General features: G+C 41.1%; 1 protein-coding gene across 4 annotated transcripts in view; it reads left to right on the forward strand.

Moving 5' to 3' along the window:
- RAD18 (RAD18 E3 ubiquitin protein ligase) overlaps window positions 1-4,563 on the forward strand; it is a 113,373-nt gene extending 108,810 nt beyond the window's left edge. For 2 of the 4 annotated variants that reach the window (XR_015248266.1, XM_086697532.1), the window contains one exon: window positions 425-527. Coding sequence is in view for 2 of the 4 variants with exons in the window: in XM_086697531.1 (XP_086553657.1) it covers window positions 425-527 (103 nt within the window). In the remaining 2 variants the exon portion in view is untranslated. Of the gene's footprint in view, window positions 1-424 lie in introns of all 4 variants that reach the window. The other 2 variants (XM_086697531.1, XM_025922046.2) reach the window with 1 other exon arrangement.
- The last annotated feature ends 14,879 nt before the right edge of the window (window positions 4,564-19,442 follow it).

Here is a 19,442-nt window from a genome sequence, read left to right on the forward strand (position 1 = left end):
GTGGGGCTTATCTTTCTTTGGAATTTTGTTTTCTTGGTTGCCTTACAACCTCAGCTCTCAGGATTAGGAGAATGATTTCATTGTGCTCTGACTTTGCCTTGTTAGGATAGGAGCACTTTTTTTTTTTTTTTCCAGTTTCGTTCATGTTAAGCAAAGTGTAAAATTATTCTAGATTTTGATTCAGAAGAAAGGGGTTCAATTCCTGCCTCTGTCACTTACAGCCTGTGATCTTTGCTAAGTCAGTTATAAAATGTATTTAAAAATGCTAATAATTATTATTGTAATAGACTAGCCAGTGGAGCAGAGGACTGTGTGGAGGTTTAAATGAAACAGTGCACGTGAAAGCACATGTTAATTAGAAACTGCCGTGGAAGAATCATGATCGTTATTTTCTAAGGTGCTGTTTCCTTTTTTACATTTTCAGAAATGATCTTCAAGACGCAGAAATGAGTCCAAGGTTCAATCGTCGAACAAGATCAGATGAGAGTGCTGAGATCGAGCCGAGAAATAAACGGAATAGGAACTAGCGTGGGCTTTGCTGACGTTTCCAGTGTGGTGGGTGGAGTGTGCCCCTGTGGGTTGCCAGGCAGACTTCGTGTTCATAAATGCCCAAGTGAAGGGGTTAACTTCTCAATATGATAAGTAGCTGATTGTCATTCTTTTTTTTTTTTTTTTTGTCTTTCCTGGGAAAAAATAAGTTAACAGAACATCCTCACTTGGTTAGTTAACCTCCTGTCTCTAAAACCTCTCTCTGTAAAAATACATCCACACATCCGCCAGCTTTGCAGGTTCACAGACGTGTTGGCAAAGGAGTTTTGTGTGGTTTTGTTTCTAAATCAGGATGTCCTTAAGGCATTCTCCTCTTCCATGGAGAAACTAACTTGAGAAAATGATTCTTTTCAACCTCTTTGCCACAAGGAACAGCTGAAGAGTTAAGAGCCTCTGTATTTCTGGAAAAGCAGGATGTCATAAATCACCTCTTTTGTGAATGTCAGCTCCTAATGCCCGGATGCCAGCATGCCCATCACAGCAGTTACGTGATGGTCGTTGCCCAAGTTTAATGTAGTCGTTTGTTATTTGGAGTAGGGTGTTGGGTACTGGAACCTAAAGTCACGAACAGTAACTTTGAAACATCAAGCATATACTTCAGAAATGGCACTTCAAAATGATGTTAGTCTTTATTTTTTTTTTTCACTTGGATAAATCAAATTTTTAACACTCTGAATCCCAGCTATTAATCAAAAAGAATGCAATAAATGGATTTTGTAAATGAATAGATTCTGTATCAATTTAAAATAATGCCCTGAAAACTGTCTTGTGAATAGTTGAGCACAAGCTACAAATCATTGGAAGGGCTTGGTCAGAAATTGTTGTCTCTGCAAAATGTCCACCAGACCAGTTCCCAGTTCCTTCCAGAGTTCCTAATGCCTCTCTTTGGCATCTCAGAGCCAGCCCTCCTGTCCCTTCCCTGCCCCCACATCACTGCCCAGCCCAAACACATCCGCTTTCAAATAACATGACAGTACACGTGCCAGTGTTAAGACAACAAATTTATGAATGTGCCAGAGACATTTGTGACTTCCCCTTTGCAAAGAATGTCTCCATTGACTTTGGCTTTTTGGTATGCTTTTGGGTTTCTGGATAATGTGTGGAGTCTCATTATGACTTAGAGTTCAGCGTTTTCACATTTAAATGGCCGTTTGTTTTCCTTTTGAGTTCTCGAGCTTCAAATGGTTATATAAGAATTTGTCATGGTCATGTCATCTGCTACATTATGAATGGTGCAGGGGTACCTGGGTAGCTCAGTCGGTTAAGCGTCCGCCTTCAGCTCGGGTCATGATCTCAAGGTCTGTGGGTTTGAGCCCCGCATCGGGCTCTGTGCTGGCAGCTCGGAACACGGAGCCTGTTTCAGATTCTGTGTCTCCCTCTCTCTCTGTCCCTCCCCTGCTCATGCTCTGTCTCTCTCTGTCTCAAAAATAAGTAAAAAAACATTAAAAAAAATTTTTTTTAATTATGAGTGGTGCATTAAGGAAACTAAAAGTAGCACCACTCACTAAATTGACCAGAGGATCTGATGTGAGGTCAGTGAGCAATATCAAGCAAAATAAGGTTTAACACTGATGTGATATTTATGTTACCAAATTGCCAGAAATTATGCTAAAATGAAAACTGTTTCATTAAAAATTGCACATCCACTATAAATTAAACTGGAAATAATCACTATTTTAATTGCAGCTATAAAAAGAAAACAAAACAAAAAAAACCCCAAAATCCAAACAAGTAAATTTGAACATCTAATCGGGATCAACATCAGGGATTCATGAATCAGGCAGCATCCCATCTACAAGTAGAAAGGAGCTCCAAGGAGCTGTACAAAATGGAATGTTTTTAAAGGCAGAAAGGAGGTGGGACAAGGAAGTCATTAGCAAAAGAAAATATAGGATGGTTTAGTCAAATTCCTTTTGGGGCAAGGGGAGGTGGTCTCTCATGCAGATCACCTCACTAGTGCTGATCAGGAAATTCCGGATTGGTTAAAGGTCACGTTCCTACAATGCAACTAAGTCTTAGTTGCTGTTGTGGGGGCAAGTGACTCCACCTTGGGTCTGTTGTTTCTTTTTCTTTATTTTTGACACAGCCAAAGGAGTCTGCAAGGGAGTGGTGAGACCTAAGTTAGGGAAATAGGCAAGTGACTATTCAGTAAATATTTGATTATCTTCTTAGGTAGCAGTTACTGTGCTGAGCACTGGGAAAACAGAGGTGACCAGAGGGCCATCTGAAATGATGGTTTTCAGTAGGGCAGGAAAGAAGATTTTGCCCCTAAGGGGCTTTTGCCAGTTTGTGGAGACATTTTTAGGTGTCACAACTGTGGGGTTAGAGGATTGCCCTTGGTATGAATGGATAGAGACCAAGGATGCTTCTGAACATCCTGCAACACACAGGGTAACCCCTGTGGCGTTTTTGCTCAAGCTGCCATAACAAAGTACCATGGACTGGGTGACTTACAAGGAAAAAAAGGTTTTTTCTGCCAGTTCATGGAGGGTAGCAGTCTAAGATGAAGTTGTCTTTAGGGTCAGTTTCTTCTCAGATCTCTTTCTGGGGCTTGTAGATGGCCACCTTCTTGTTGTGTCCTTAGATGATCTTTCCTCTTTGCACACATTTGTGTCATAATCTTCTAAGGACAGCAATCATGTTGGATCAGGGCTCATCCATGACACTTCACTGTACCTTAATTATCACTTTAAAAACCCTATTTCCAGGGGTGCCTGGGGGGCTCAGTTAAGTGTCTGACTCTAAATTTTGACTCAGGTCATGATCTCAAAGTTCGTGCGTTCAAGCCCTGTGTCGGGCTCCCACGGTGAGAGTGTGGAGCCTGCTTGGGATTCTCTCTCTCCCCCACTCTCTCATCCCAACCCCTGCTCATGCTCTCTCTCTCTCTCTCTCTCTCTCTCAAAAATAAATAAATAAACTTAAAAAAAAAAAAAAACCCTATTTCCAAATACATTCACATTCTGAGGTACCAGGAGTTACACTGTCAATATATTAATGGCAGGGTCCAGGAACACAGCTTAGCCCATGACACCTCCCAGTTAAGAATTAACTGGTCCATTAAAATTGTCAATGGTACCAAGATTGAGAAACCCTGGTGTAAAGGATCTCCCAAGTCTACTTGAAAAATGATTCCTAAAGGGCATTTACTGAGCTCTATCAGCACTTAGGATACATTTAATACTCATTATTGAAGGAAAGGTAATTTTATTTCCATTTGAGAATGTAGAACTTAGGTTAAGTGTTAGATCTAGGATTGAAACCAATAAGCTTTTGGTTCCAAAATTCATCTGTTAGTGAAAATGTGATCCTCACCACTGGCTATTTGTTAATTCTCTTTACCTCCTAACTCCCATCCAGGGTATTAACAGCTCCCATGAGTACGTCATCCCACAATGGCAGTGATGCTTTTGGTTTGGGATGGTGTAAGTGAGCTGCTGTGTACTTTAGAAAGGGACCTCCAGGTTGATCTCATCTGACAGACCATGCTTTTATCCTCTTATCCCTTTTCTCTTCTTTATACCCCTCATTGAGAGTCAGTGGTCTAGTTGAAAAAGTAATTAATACACATAAGACAATGTGAGTAGTATAGGGAGGGTAGTATATATTTAAGAAGTAACTCGTTGAAGAGGAGAGCAAGTCTCCCTAAAATGTGCCACTTTGGCATGTGGTAATTGAGCTGAACAATTGAGACCCTGCAGGCCCAAGAGAAACTTTTTGCCATTCCCTTAACTGTCTAAAAGAATTTAAACGAGGTCTTTCCCAGAGTTAGAGTTAATACCAAAGATAAATTTTATCTGAGTAACATATCTCATATAAACATCTAATTACATCTAAAACATATGCTTTTTCTTATTAACCTGTGAATTGCCTTCCTTGTCTTTGAACCCCCAGGCCCCTATCCCATTCCTTAGCTCATGATGACATATATACTTCATTTTACCTTTCTGTCTTTGAACCTCTCGTGTATGTGGGGTTCCCATACATACAAAATTAAACTTGATTTTCTTCTGCTAATGTATCTCATGTCAACTTAATTGTTAGCACCAGCTGGAAGAAACTTTGAAGGGTAGAGGAAAAATTTTCCTTCCCAGCATGGCAAAGATTCTGGTCAACAGGAATAAACAAGAGAGGTTTTGGAGACAAAAAATTTTTTTTCTTATGGCTCTCGGTCTGTAGAATGAGATGAAAACAATGATCTAGATTACTACACTGATGATTGCTGTGGTTAAACTCAAGAATTGAGTTTTCTTAGAACTGGGGAAAAGGCAGAAATGGTGGATTACAAAATTCTTAGCCTCTCTAAAAGAAAATAGCAATTCTTGAAATGAGACACAGTGTTTTCCTGTTATGTGTTTCTTTTTATTATAAAAGTAATTAGGAACATTAGAGGGGGGAACCAGCATAGCCATTGAATTCATGACCATTTTGATAACGTTTCTTTGGTTTTAGTCTTTGAACATATCAGATGTCTTTTGCAATAACCACTTGAGGTTATAAACAGGTCATGCTGGCACTAACACCTCCTGTTACTGGCTACCTACACTTGGGCCTTATGCGGGCATTTCCGCATCCCATTCCCCGTATGTCCAGGTATCCCTGGCCTCAGGCTACTGAGAATATAAGAGCAAGTCCATGCCTCAGTATGTTGCTGCTCTCCTGCCACATTCCTGCTGGGCATCTGTCAGTGGTCTCTGCACTGCTGGTCCTGCCAGAGAATCCCGACTTGCTGGGATGCCATGTACCAAGGCATCCCTCTACTCCTGTTGATTTCACTGATTCTCGGCCTTGCTGTGTTCTCTGCGGAAGCAATGAAAGTGTGTTCCCCCAGTCCGATAGTGTGCTGTCACCTGGACCCATTGTGTCCTTCATAAAAATTTTTCTGCTTCTCCCTCTTTCCTTACCCCCTTTTCTTTCTCCCTTTCCCCTTTATCTTCTCTTTCCTCTTTCCCTCCTCTGCCTTTCCTTGAGTATGATGACTGCGTGTCAGATAGTAGTGCAAAACAGACCCTGCCATAATGGGACTTGTAGGCCACAAGGGTAGACGGACATTAATTAATTATACAAATTACAATTGTGATAAGTAAAATAAAGCAGAGGTACATGGCCCTATGAAAATATGTAATAGGGGGATTTTGATTTTGCCTATAAGCTCTGTAGGAACTGAAAAATCAGTTCGAGGGGATAATGTTAATCACCATAGTCCTGCTTTGTCCTCTATGTCCTAATCCCCAGGAAACTGTGCAGGTACCTTCTGACTTTTTGGTCCAAATATTAAAATATTCATGGAGGGGCGCCTGGGTGGCGCAGTCGGTTAAGTGTCCGACTTCAGCCAGGTCACGATCTCGCGGTCCGTGAGTTCGAGCCCCGCGTCAGGCTCTGGGCTGATGGCTCAGAGCCTGGAGCCTGTTTCCGATTCTGTGTCTCCCTCTCTCTCTGCCCCTCCCCCGTTCATGCTCTGTCTCTCTCTGTCCCAAAAATAAATAAAAACGTTGAAAAAAAATTAAAAAAAAATATTCATGGAAGTCAACTTAAGCAAATATGTGCCTATGTGTCTACTAACTTCACGACTATGTCAGACAAGCCGGACAAGTCAGAATTGCATATGACTTAGCCAGGATTGACTCCACACACAGTGCTTTTGTCACTTCGCACAGAACACTTTCACAGTACATTATCAGTACTCTTGAGTGATTGTGTCATGAACCCATCTGGATCATGTGCCACCTTTGCACAGTCTTCTCTTCCTAGACATTTACATTACTGCCAGTTTTTCCCAATTATAAATAATAATAGAATTTTTTCCCTTCAGTTAGATTCCCAGAAATGGAATTATTGCAATACTATTAACAAAATCTATGGGCAGGTTGTTTTCACAACAGAGGACATTAAGATATTAAATTCTAAAGGGGATCTAGTCTGTGTTTTAAAATAATGGTCATTAAGAGATATATTGGAGCTCTTTGTGGGAATTTCACAGCAAGTGCAAAAACTTTCGTATGGCTTCTACTTCTATTAGCTGTCAAAGCTGATGGGTCCACAATTGATGGGGCCTGAGAAAAGATAATTCTGTAGGGTTATAAGCAAGCAGAAGGCCAAAGTACTTTGGGCACTCTAATACTGTTTTTAATAGGCTCCCTGAGGGGGATGGTTAGAGAACCCTTTTATTACATTTCACACCCAAGCAGGGTACATTTTCTGGCAAGATTCTAGAGCTGTCATTTTTCTAGTGCTGGCCAGAGAAGCGTCCAGCTGCTTTGGAGACAGATGAGCAGGTGACGCAGTTGGCAAAGTCTTACAAATGTCTTCACTTAAATGGGGCACCGGGTGGGCTCAGGAGTACCAGCAGGCAGGGGACTCTTTTTGGTCCCAGTATTGCAGCTTTGAAACTACAAGCTTCGTAAGTGAAACCCTGACTTCCACAGGGCATTGTTTATTACTTCCATTTCAGTTGCGTGAGAACGGCATTACAACCTTGAATGGATTTTACAGGTTTTTTTTTTTTTTTTTTTGTGCACCATTTAGAGTAGCCCTGACTTTTCCATGCTGAACAGCATGTCTGAACTGCAGAATGCACTTCTGGGTAACCTCACATTCATAGTCGAATGAAGCTGTTAAATATAACAGTTTGAGTTCTAAAGAATACCTGCTGAAAACTTTCTTATTTGGCAGCATTAGTTTCTGAAACCGTGACTTCTGTATAGAGCAGTTTATATCATGTTTTCAATTCATGGCATGGAGTTATCTAAACAAGCTAAAAGCTTGAAGGAGGAGGTAGACTATGTGAAGCTGGCATCTTACGCACCTTGTCACAGTTTTACAGAAATACAGGCTTTATAGAGACCCATTTTGCCTCAATCTGTTTCAGAATCATATGGTTTGGACTATTGCTGATTTCTATTCAGAAGTGGAGAAGAGATGAGGAAAAGTTTCTCGAAGTCTTACCTTGGTCAGGCTGGGATTTTTTTCTTGCGAAGTTAAAAATGGATTGGTGATGAATTATGGGATAGTTATGTTTAAATTTTCATGTTTCTCATGCAAGATATTAGATTGAGAGACCCAGGCTGCACTCCATTAAATTTCAATAGGCCAACAGCACTTATTAAAGGATGTTCTTTAGGAAGAATGTCCTAGAACCCAGGGAGGAGTGAGACGCCAAAGGGAGTCTTGAGCCAAGAAATTGGTAAACACATTGGCAAATCTAAGTAAAGACAGACCAAAAGAAAAACCTAATGGGCCATAGTCAAAACAAGTTGGAATTAAAGTGTTACACAGTAACTTGGCCTGTGGGAAAGTGAGGCCAGAATAATTATTAAAGATATTCTGAGGCCCTTAGTAGTTGTTTGGGAGACACTGACCTATATTACATTTTAAGCCAAGGGTCCATCTCCGATTTTTAGGGGTAACTATTTGTAAATAGAAACAATGTAGTATTTTTCAAGTCAGACAATAGGATTAAGGAGAACTTGGTATCAAACTACTACCGGGCAGAAAAGAAAGTTAAAAAAAAACTACAAAAAAGTGTGGTAAAAACATAAGACAAGATGGTCCAAAAGGCCAAATATACCAAGAGTCCCTACATATAAATGACTGAACTTAGTAATAGCTAATGTTTATTACATAGTGTGTCTTGTTTGCCAGGCACTTTTCTAAGGGCTTTGTCAGTGTTAACTCAGTCATTACAACAGTAAAGCCTTATAGATACAGAAACCGAGACTCAGGTCAAGACTTCTTCCAAGAATACACATGCAGTATTTACGACAGATTATTCTACACCTTCAACTCCTCAAATGTATTTCAAAAAGCCCAAATTTCTTAGAGAAATTGGACTTGACGTGACTTATACTGCCCTTGCTGATCTGATCCCTGTCTACTGTCCCGCCATTTGCTGGTCTCTAGCCACCCAGACCTTGCAGTCACTACACCAACACACTAGGCTTGTTCCTGCTTCAGGGCCTTTACTGTGTCTCCTCAGCGTGGAATTATCTCCCGATCTTAACATGACTGCCTGCTTCTCATCAGTCAGCTGCACAAATGCTACCTCATCAAAGCGTTCCTGGACTTCTTTAAAATACTCCCTTCCTCCCACAAGTCCTTGTCTGTCCCAGACTCAGCTTTCTTTTCTTCATCCAAAGTTATTTGTTTTCCCCTACCAGAACGAGAGCTCTATGGGAGAAGGGACTGTCACATTTCCTACTGTGTCTCCTGTGCCTATAAGAGTGTCTGGTACACAGTAGGTGTTTGAAACTGTCAACAAAAAACGAAAAGCTGTTTGTGGTCTGTCTTCCCTGGCTGGAATGTGAGATCCCAGACCCTGTCTGTGTGGGGCTCACCTCCAGACCACCAGTGATCTGAACAGCATGGGAGCCCAGCACTAAAGAGGTATTGACTGAGTCCTTGCTGACAAGCAGAGAGATAAGTTAACTGGGTCAGGGGGCCATCCCAGCCATTCCTCCTTTCCTCAGCTCCTGTCTTCCTATCTGCATGGTCTTCAACTGTCCTGGAAGTGTTCAGTTCAATAGGATGAAAATCACACCAGTTAACATCATTTACGCGAACTGTTCATCACTTATTCCAAACCGTCATGACTCTCAGTAGCATCTCCATGTATCTTCACTTAGTTGTACAGTAATCTTTAATGTTGGCTTCTTTGATTACAACACTACATGCTTTTCTGACTTTATGAAGTTTGTTACTCTGGTGTGGACATACTCTTGAACCAAAAAAAATGTTATAAGGCACATCAGTGAGGACCTCAGCCATGGAAAGTATTTTCTATCTTTAAGTAATGCTTACGTAGAGTCTTATTTTTTGGGCCCAAACTTGATTTTGCTTTGAACCATATTGACCTGCATGTTGGACACACAAATCTTCACTTAAGACGGATAAAAAACTCCTAATGCTAAAAGCTATTACTCTGGCTTCCTGGGTGCCTTCAAGGATTTTGTTAATAGCTTTCCTTCTGGTTTGACAAATGATCCCAGAGTCTCTGTGTCATATTGAAATGTTCAGAACTACAATCTCTTTTCTCTGGAGTTTTTGTGACAAGAGCAGATGTTTTGTTCTGGAGACAAAGCTCTGTTCTGGGAGCATATATTGACTCACTCTCATCAGGAGACAGATGAAGGGGCGTCTGAAGGATTAATGTTTGTGATCATGAAAGAAAAAGAGGCCTGAGATTGTTTTAGGTTTCTTGTTCAACAAGAGGTCATAAAACTGGAGTTTGAAATCAACCTCCGAGCCTACCCAGTTCAATGGCATTGTGCTACAGATGGAAGTACTCAGTTGACAGAGAAAGAGTACTCTCCACATCACCCAGTGGAGGGACACAGTGAAAGTAAAAGCTGGAATTCTATCTGGGCAGATGAAGGGTTGGGTCCCAATGCCCTGTTAAAGCTGTTTGTAGCTCACTGTGGGATCTTGAGTGAGTCCTTTGGCTTTTTCATTTATGTTCTTTACCTGTAAAATGGGCCCACCAATTCCTGTCTTTCCCATTTTCTGGAGGAAAGTCCAGATCGGTATTACAGTAAGTTTTTGTGTCCAGTTATACATGGAATAGTGCTGGCCCTTTTATAGGAAGAGTAGCAGTATCCTCATACTGCCTGTAATTAATTTATTTAAGATTTTAATTATTTGTAAAGAATACATTCTCATGCTTCATTATTCATAAGGGACAAAAATCTCTCTGCTACCACCATTTTCTAGCTGTTGAGTTCCTCTCCCTGGAGCCAATCTCTCCCGGTGGATTTTTAAAAAATATTTTATGCACATAGAAGAAAATATGTAGTTCCCCTTTTTTTTCTCACAAACAGTAACATATAATATACACTGTTCTGTACCTTGCTTTTTTCCTCTGAACATTATATCTTTTTATATATCATTTAATCAAGTATCCTTTTTCTTTTTTAAGGCCGCATAGGATTGCATATATTGCCATTCCATAATGTCTGGATCAGCTCCCCATTAAGAGATGTTTAGATTTCTAATATTTTCCTTTTATAAATATTGCATGTGTGTGTGTGTGTGTGTGTGTGTGTGTGTGTGTGCTTATCTGTATGATAAATTCCTAAGGGTCCAGGGTTTTGATAGTTTATCCCCCTTTAATTCCTTCAGTTTAAATACTGCTTTCAACTTCTTCTTTCCAAATGAGTATAAACTCTGGCCCTTTGACTCAGAAGCTTAGGATCTGAGTTAAGGAAAAAAAGGCATGAATATGTGTCTGCATAATAAAAATATGGGACAGGGAGTTCTAAGACCACAACCTGGCAGGCTTTAAGAAGAGAATAGACGTGAAGGTGCTTGGAAATCTTGGATAGCTCACACTGTTACTTTAGGATGCCATGGTTCCCAGAGTGTCTGCTTCCCCTAAACAGGACTGACAGATCACAAAGGATCCCATAGAACCTGACCTTGTGAGCCCTTCATCTGGTTTGTCTCTATAAGTGCCAGAGTGGATGAAGTATGATAAAAATTAGTATAAAAATTGCAACAAAGATTTGTTGGATGAGTGAATATATTCTTAGGCTCCCGTGAATGTCTGGGTCAGCATGGAGCTTTCTCAGACCCTGCCCAGACCAGTGCCGGGGGCTTGTGCTATCAGTAAGAAGGCAGCACAAGTGGGTTATGCTGTATGGGGCCATGTTGATCAACACTGACCAAATCAAATGGAACTGTACACCAAAAAAAAAAAAAAAAGTAATTTTCCTGTATGATAAACACATACAAAACCACAACTACCAAGCAAACCATCAGTGAATGCTTTGCTGGGCTTCCCCTTCAAACAACTCCTGCCCCCGAGGGGAGGGGGAGCGATGTCACAACCCCAGGCTGTATCCCTAAACATTTCCACCTTCACCTGGGTGCTTACAAAGTTGGACACCATAATGCAATAATTAGGAAGTAGGATTACAATGTGTGAAAGAGGAACAGAGGTAAAGGCATTTGACTGAATTTAGGTTTAAGTATCTTGGTGATTAAGGCAAAAATGGGAACTGTGTAAGAAGGCATCATTCTCACTGGCTAAATCCTGTTGTTATTTGGTTTCCAAGTTCTCAGTTTCCTGTAGATATTACTTATGCATTGTCTTGTTTCCATCAAAGCAATGGGATTTGATAGTCATAGGTGGGGGGGTCTGCCATTGGTCTCCATCCCTCAGGCATGTCACCTGTCACAGAAGAGCTAAGATTAGAAAGTGTCCCCATTCCCTGGAGACAACTGTGTCTGTATTCTCACCTGATTCTCAGGACACTCCTTGTAAGCCCTGAGGCCGGCCTGGCTCTTCTGACCCTCCCTTCAGCCACTCATGCACCCGTCTACACCAGGATGCCTGATTGCGGTCTGGTAATGGTTGGGGGTTTTAGGAGTGATTAGGCACCATCAGGGTCAATGTCATCTCAGTCCATGTGCTGTCTACTTGGTTCCCCTGGAAGCTTGTGTGCACTTCTAAGTGGATGAATTACTACGCAGCACTTGTCATGAGTGTTTTCTCTGACAGCCAAAAACCATGCCTTTAACCTGTTGGATAATGTGATTCATTTTAAAAAATGAGGCTAGGAGCGCCTGGGTGGCTCAGTTGGTTAAGTGTCTGACTCTTGATTTCGGTTCAGGTCATGGTCTCACGTTTTGTAGGTTCGAGCCCCTCATCAGGCTCCGTGCTGGCCATGCGGAAACTGCTTGAGACTCTCTGTCTCCCTCTCTCCCTCTCTCTCTGCCCCTCCCCCTCTCATTCTCTCTCTCAAAATAAATAAACTTAAGCAACAAAATGAAATAAAACACAAAGGAAAAAAGTCTAGACCTCCAGCTTTCTAACCATATCAAGCTGGTGAGGAAGTCAAGTGTCATGATTTAGGCCTCTTTAGAGAGTCAGGAATGGGATGCTTAGGGCCCCCTGGAAAATGCCTGCTGCTCCGACCTTGCCCTACCCCCCAACCAGATCTCTGCCGTGAGAGCCCCTATGTCACAGTCGATCAGTTCGGGCTTTCCCAGAAGTGGATGCCAACACAGATTTAGATAGGCCAGAGGTTTATTGAGGAACACCCGTGAGGGATAATAGGGTGAGGGAACAAGACAAGGCAGGGAGAGCCTTCCGGCACCTGTAGGAGGAGGGAGGACAGGAGCAGGTTTGGGTAGGCAGAGCCTCAGACCACAGTGCAGAAATCACTCCCAGTCCCTCCCTGTGGACAGAGGGAGGCCAGGTCTGGACCCCAGCTCTACATTTAGTTCAGCACATTTATCTCAGGCCTCCTCCAGGTGCTGCTTTCCCCTAGCACGAGGAATACAAAGGCATATAAGGCACAATCCTTGCCCATGAGGAACTCCGCCTGGTAGTAGGGAAACCAGCCGGTTGGTGGATAATTAATTAGAATAGCATGCAGCAAATTCACAGAGAGCAATATGATTAGAATAATCCTGGGGACAAGGGGCGAGGCCTTCACAGAAGATATTTGGTGTTCTTTCTGTGTGCACCTAGGATGGTATGAACACCGTACCTCTGGTCTCCCATTAAGGAGACCTCCTAAAATTAAGGATGATGTTTTCAGCGCCTGGCACCAAAACAGAGGAAGGCAGCTGCTGAAGATCAGCATGCACACACCATTGTGGGCTGCTCCCCCCATTGCCTTGCCTCAGGAGCCCAGTCTCTTTCTCACCCGAAGAGAACTAACATGGACCCTGTGAGAAGGCCTCATGGGAGCCTCCACTGTCCTCTGTGGACAACCAGAGGCTTGAGAGGAGACTGACCTCCGGGGGTTGGAGGTATGTGCCTTTGTTCTGATCTGGGGCGGAAAGGGGGAGCTACAAGGAGAGGCCACTCTTCTTATAAATGGCCCCTGACCACCCGCCCACATTGGGCGTCCGAGAGAGGTGGAAAGTAGTCCCTCTGAGTGCATTCTGCTCACTTCCGTGGCACAGCTATCCCAAACCCCCCAAATGGGCTTTTTCTCTACTTCCTCAGGATGGGGGGACGTTCCCACTTCAGAGGCAGGAGTTGCTGTAGGAGACCTTGAATAAGACCCTTCAAGGTCTCAGCTTCCCCCATGGTGAAAGAACAGTGAAACGAGGCTTCCCGAGTTAAGCTCGGTCATCTGATGTCCTCCCTGATCTGGCATGTCCCAGCTGTGGGGCTGTTCTAGTTGGAGCCCAGAGGCTCCTCCCCCTCAGAAGGATGGAGGTCAGGGCCACTGAAGGCATTCCTAAGCTGGACACTCCTCATGTGTCCCTCCCTTCTGAAATGAGAGCTCACATCCAGTCCAGCTTCAAATGGAGGGGGGACCCCTGGTGTCAATGGATACCCCACTGGTCAGCAAAGGGAAAGAGAAGCTGTTTCCCACACAGCTTTCAGCCAGGAATGAAAGGTACTGGTTTCAGGTGCTTCAGAGGCAGGATAGAAAATATAGACTCTGAGACTGGACAGCTCTAAGGTGGGAAGAGTCTCTGAACCTTAAGATTGAGTGCACACAGTGGCTGGCTGTGGGGCTTAGTCAAGCCGGTGCCATCAGCTCTGAGACTGCCTGCATCCTGGTGACATACAATTTCCAGTCTGAGAGTCTTGCTTTGTTGCTGGGTGGGGAGTAATGGCTCCTGCTCTGTGAGGGACTGCTGGGAAGTTTCTTTGAGGCATCAGTAAGGCTGTTCTGAATCTGCCACCGCCCTACCTGGGGGCTCAGACAAGCCCAGTTGATGTCCATGGCTTCCATGGAGATTCTTAGAAGGATCAGAACCAACTTGTAGGAATCCTACCACTTGGAGACCAACTTTGTTTAACAGATTTTTTGAAAAACAATTCACCTAATGTATAATTCATTCGTTTAAAACATACTATTCAATGGCTTTTAGTATATGGAGAGTAGTGCAACCATTGACATAATTAATTTGAGAGCATTTTCATTTTCCCTTCACCCCTTATCTGTCACCTGCAACTCTCCCATCCTTCCCAGCAACAACTAATCTACCTTCTGTTTGTATATGTCCTTATTCTGTACATTTCATAGCAATGGAGTCATACCATATGTTGTCCTTTGTGTCTGACACTTAGCATAAGTTTTTCAGGCTATGTGCATGTTGTGATGAGTACCAGAACTTCATTTCTCTTTACTGCTAAGTAATATTCCATTGCATGTATTATTTATCCATCCATCAGCTGATGGATATTTGGGTTGTTTCTACTCATTTTGACCACTCTGAAATAATGTCCATTTGCATACAAGTTTTTATGTGAACATAGGTTTTTGTCTTGGATATTTATCTAGGAATGGAGTTTCAGGATCAGATGTTTAATATTTTGAGGAACTGTCAAACTATTTTCCAAAGTGACCAGCAGTGAATTAGGGTTCCAGTTTCTCCACATTCTTTGCAGTGTTTGTCATCATCTGTCTTTTCTATTATAGCGATGCTAGTGGATGTGAAGCGATATCTCATTGTGGTTTTGATGTACGTTTTCCCAATAGCTAATGATGTTGAGCATCATTTCATGTGCTTATTGGCCAATTCTGTGTCTTCTTTGGAAATTTGTCTATTCTGATCCTTTGCCCATTTTTAAATTGTTTTTCTAATCTTGAACTGTAAGTTAATTGTATAGTTTTTTAAAATTTCAATTTCTGATTGTGCATTGATAGCTTATAACGATAGAATTGATTTTTGAGATTGACCCTGTATCTTGCAACCTTGCTGAACTTACTAGTTTGATAGCTTTTTTTTTTTTATAAATTCCATTAGATTTTCTACATATAGAATCATGTGATCTTCTAATCAAGACAGTTTTATTTCTTCTTTTCCAATCTGGATTCCTTTTATTCTGAATATAAGTTCTCTATCGGATGTATGTATCAGGTTGGATACATTTGTTTCTGTTCCTAGTTTGCTGAGTTTTTTTTTATTTTATTAGGAATGGATATTGAATTTTGTCAAATGCTTTTTTTGGCTTATTAAATTTTTGAATTACGTAAATTGATTTTTGAAGGCTAAAACAAAAGTAGGAGAAACCCCACTTGATTATGATGTGTTATTATATACTGTTGTTTTAATAGACAAAATTTTTGTTTAGAATGTTTTGCATCTATTTTCAGGAGGGATATTGGTCTGTACTTTTCTTTTTCTTGTGATATATTATCTGGTTTTGGTATTAGGGTAATACTGGCCTTGTGCAGTGATTTGGGAACTATTTCCTCCTCTTCAATTTTCTGGAAAATTTTGTGTAGAATTGGTATTATTTTTTCCTAAAGCATTTAGTAGAATTCACCAGTGAAGTCATATGAGCCTGGAAATTTCTTTGTGTGTAGTTGTTAACCACATATTCCATTTCTTTACTAATGCATATAGGACTGTTCAGGTTACCTGTTCCTTCTTGAGTGAACTTTAGTAGCCTCAGAGAATCCATCCATTTCATCTGAATTGTCAGATTTATAGACAGAAAGTTGCTCATGTTTCCCTTGTTGTCCTTTTGTTTTCTGTTGAATCTGTAGTAATGTCATTTTTCTCATTACTAATGAGGGATTTACGTTTCCACAAATTGGGAATTTGTGCTTTCTTCCTCCTCATCAGACTGTTTAGAAGTTTATTAATTTTATTGGTATTCTCCAAGGACCAGATCTTGGTTTCATTGACTTTCTCCAATGTTTTGCTCTTTTCTATTTGATTGATTTCCACTCTGTTCTTTATTATTTCCTTTCTTCTGCCTATTTTGGGTTTAATTGCCTTTTTTTCTCCTGGTTGTTTCTTTTTTTAATTTAGTTTTAAAAAATTTTAATTCCAGGGGCGCCTGGGTGGCTCAGTCAGTTAAGCGTCCCACTTTGGCTCATGTCATGATCTTGCACTTTGTGGGTTCAAGCCCCACGTTGGGCTCTGTGCTGACAGCTTAGAGCCTAGAGCCTGCTTTGGATTCTGTGTCTCCCTTTCTCTCTCTGCTCCTCCCCAGCTCACACTCTGTCTCTCTCTGTCTCTCAAAAGTAAATAAAAATGTTAATTTTTTAAATTCCAGTATAGTTAACAGTTACATTAATTTTAGGTGTACAGTATAGTGATGCCACCAGCTTATATATTACTTAGTGCTAATCATGATAAGTGTACTCTTAATCCTCATCACCTATTTCACCCATCCTCTACCCACCACCCCTCTGGTAACCATCAGTTTGTTCTCTATAGTTAAGAGTCTATTTTTTGGTTTGTCTCCCTTTTTCTTTGTTCATTTGTTTTGTTTCTTAAATTCCACATATGAGTGAAACCATATGGTATTTGTTACTATCACTTCCTTTATGTCTGTTATTAGCTGCTTTATGTATTTGGATACTCCCATGTTGGGTGCATAAATATGTGCAGTTGTATCTTCTTGTTGAATGTCCCCTTTATGGTTTTATAGTGTACTTTTTTGTTTCTTGTTACAGTCTTCGTTTTTTTTTTTTAATTTTTATTGATTTATTTTGAGACAGAGTGTGTGTGCATGTGAGCAGGGGAGGGGCAGAGAGAGAGAGAGAGAGAGAGAGAGAGAGAGAGAGAGAGAATCCCAAGCATGCTCCTGGGTGCTTAATTCCATAACCATGAGAAATTCGGTCCTGAGCCGAAATTCTCAGAAAACATCAAGAAACATCAAGAAAACATCAAGAGTCTGATGTTTAACTGTTTAACCAACTGAGCCACCCAGGTGCTCTTTGTTAATAGTCTTTGTTTTAAAGTCTATTTTGTCTGGTATAAATATGACCATCCTGGCTTTCTTTTCATTTCTATTTGCATGATAAATGCTTTTCCATTCTTTCACTTTCAATTTGCAGATGTCTTTAGGTCTGAAATGAATCTCTTATCGGTAGCATATAGATGGATCTTATTTTTTTTAAGTTTTTATTTAAATTCTAGTTAAATACAGCATAATATTAGTTTCAGGTGTACAATTTAGTGACTCAAACTTTCATACAACACCTGGTGCTCATCACAGCAAGTGCCCTCCCTAATCCCTATCACGTATTTAACCCATCCCCCACCTATCTCCCCTCTGGTAATCATCAGTTTAATTCTGTATAATTTCTTGGTTTTCTAAGAGTCTGTTTCTTGGTTTTCCTCTCTCTTTTTTCCCCCTATGATTGTTTTATTTCTTAAATTGAGTGCAATCATTTGGTATTTGTCTTCCTCTGACTGACTTATTTTGCTTAGCATAATAGTCTCTAACTCCATCCATGTCATTGCAAATGGCAAGATTGCATTCTTTTTATGGCTGAATAATATTCCATTGTATGTATATATACCACATCTTTATCCATTCATCAGTGGGTGGACATTTGGGCTTTTTCCATAATTTGGCTATTGCTGATAATGCTGCTATCAACATTAGGGTGTATGCATACCTTCAAATTAGTATTTTTGTATTTTTTGGGTAAATACCTAGTAGAACAATTGCTGGATCATAGGGTAGTTCTATTTTTAACTCCTTGAGGAAACTCCATATTGTTTTCCAGAGTGGCTGTACCAGTTTGCATTCCCACCAACAGGGTAAGAGGGTTCCCCTTTCTCTGCATCCTCACTACTACCTGTTGTATTTTGTGTTGTTCATTTTACCCAGTCTGACTGGTGTGTGGTGATATCTCCTTGTAGTTTTGATTTGTATTTCCCTGATGATGAATTATGTTGAGCATCTTTTTGTGTGTCTGTTGGCCATCTATATGTCATTAGAAAAATGTCTGTTCATGTCTTCTGCTCATTTTTAACTGGACTGTTTGTTTTTGGGTGTTGAATTTTATGAATTATTTATATACATTGGATACTAATCCTTTATTGGATATGTTATTTGCAAATATCTTCTATTCTGTAGGTTGCCTTTTAATTTTGTTGATTGTTTCCTTCACTGTGCAAAAGCTTTCTGTTTTTATGTAGTCCTAATAGTTTATTTTTGCTTTTGTTGCCCTTGCCTCAGGTGACATATCTATTAAGTCATTACAGCCATTGTCAAAGAAGTTGCTCCCTGTGGTCTCCTCTAGGGTTTTAATGGTTGCCTATCTCACATTTAGGTCTTTCATCCATTTTGAATTTACTTTTGTTTATGGTATAAGAAAGTGGTCCAGTTTCCTTCTTTTTCATGTTGCTGTGCAGTTCTCCCAGCACCATTTGTTGAAGTGATTGTCTTTTTTCTACTGGATATTCTTTCCTGCTTTGTTGGAGCATTTAGTCCATTTACATTCAAAGTAATTATTGATAGGTATGTACTTATTGCCATTTTGTTACTTGTTTTGTGGTTGTTTCTGTAGTTTCTCTCTGTTCCTTTCTACTCTTGCTCTCTTCTCTCATGGTTTTTTGGCTTTCTTTAGTGATGTCATTAAATTCCTTTCTCTTTATTTTTTGCACATCTATTAATGGTTTTTGATTTGTGGTTACCATTAGGTTTGTGTATAACATCTTACCCATATTGTCTTCTGAGAAGCTTTCTTTGGTGGGTGGGGCCTGCAGTCAGACCAGATGTCTGCCCCCCAGCACACTGCTGGGGTTGCAGTTGGACTGGTGTATGTGGTGATCCTCCCCTCTCCTCAGGGCTGGAGTCACTTTGGAGTGGTGCTGGCCCCTGTCAAAACTGCTTGCATGCTGACAGGCTTCTGGCACCACTTCGGGTGGGCTCTGGCCGAGGGTGTATTAGAGGGAGCAGGAGAACACAGGGGCAGGGCATCTGGTGCCATCAAGTTCCACCAAGGTCTGCTGTGGGAGGGGACTTGCAACCACCCAAAACTCCTGCCAAAGTGGGCTGTGTCAGAGGGGGCAGATCCATAGAAGTGTGCAGGGCGTGTACTGTTAGCATTTTTAAGCCTTTTTTTAAGCCTTTTTTTTTTTTTTATTTGAGAGAGAGAGAGAGAGAGAGGGAGAATGTACATGTATGAGCAGAGGAGGGACAGAGAGAGAGAGAGAGGGAGACAATCCTAAGCAGGCTC

The sequence above is a fragment of the Puma concolor genome, chromosome A2 (assembly GCF_028749965.1).
Source record: "Puma concolor isolate L17-30 chromosome A2, mPumCon1.1.hap2, whole genome shotgun sequence".
Lineage (NCBI taxonomy): Eukaryota > Metazoa > Chordata > Mammalia > Carnivora > Felidae > Puma > Puma concolor.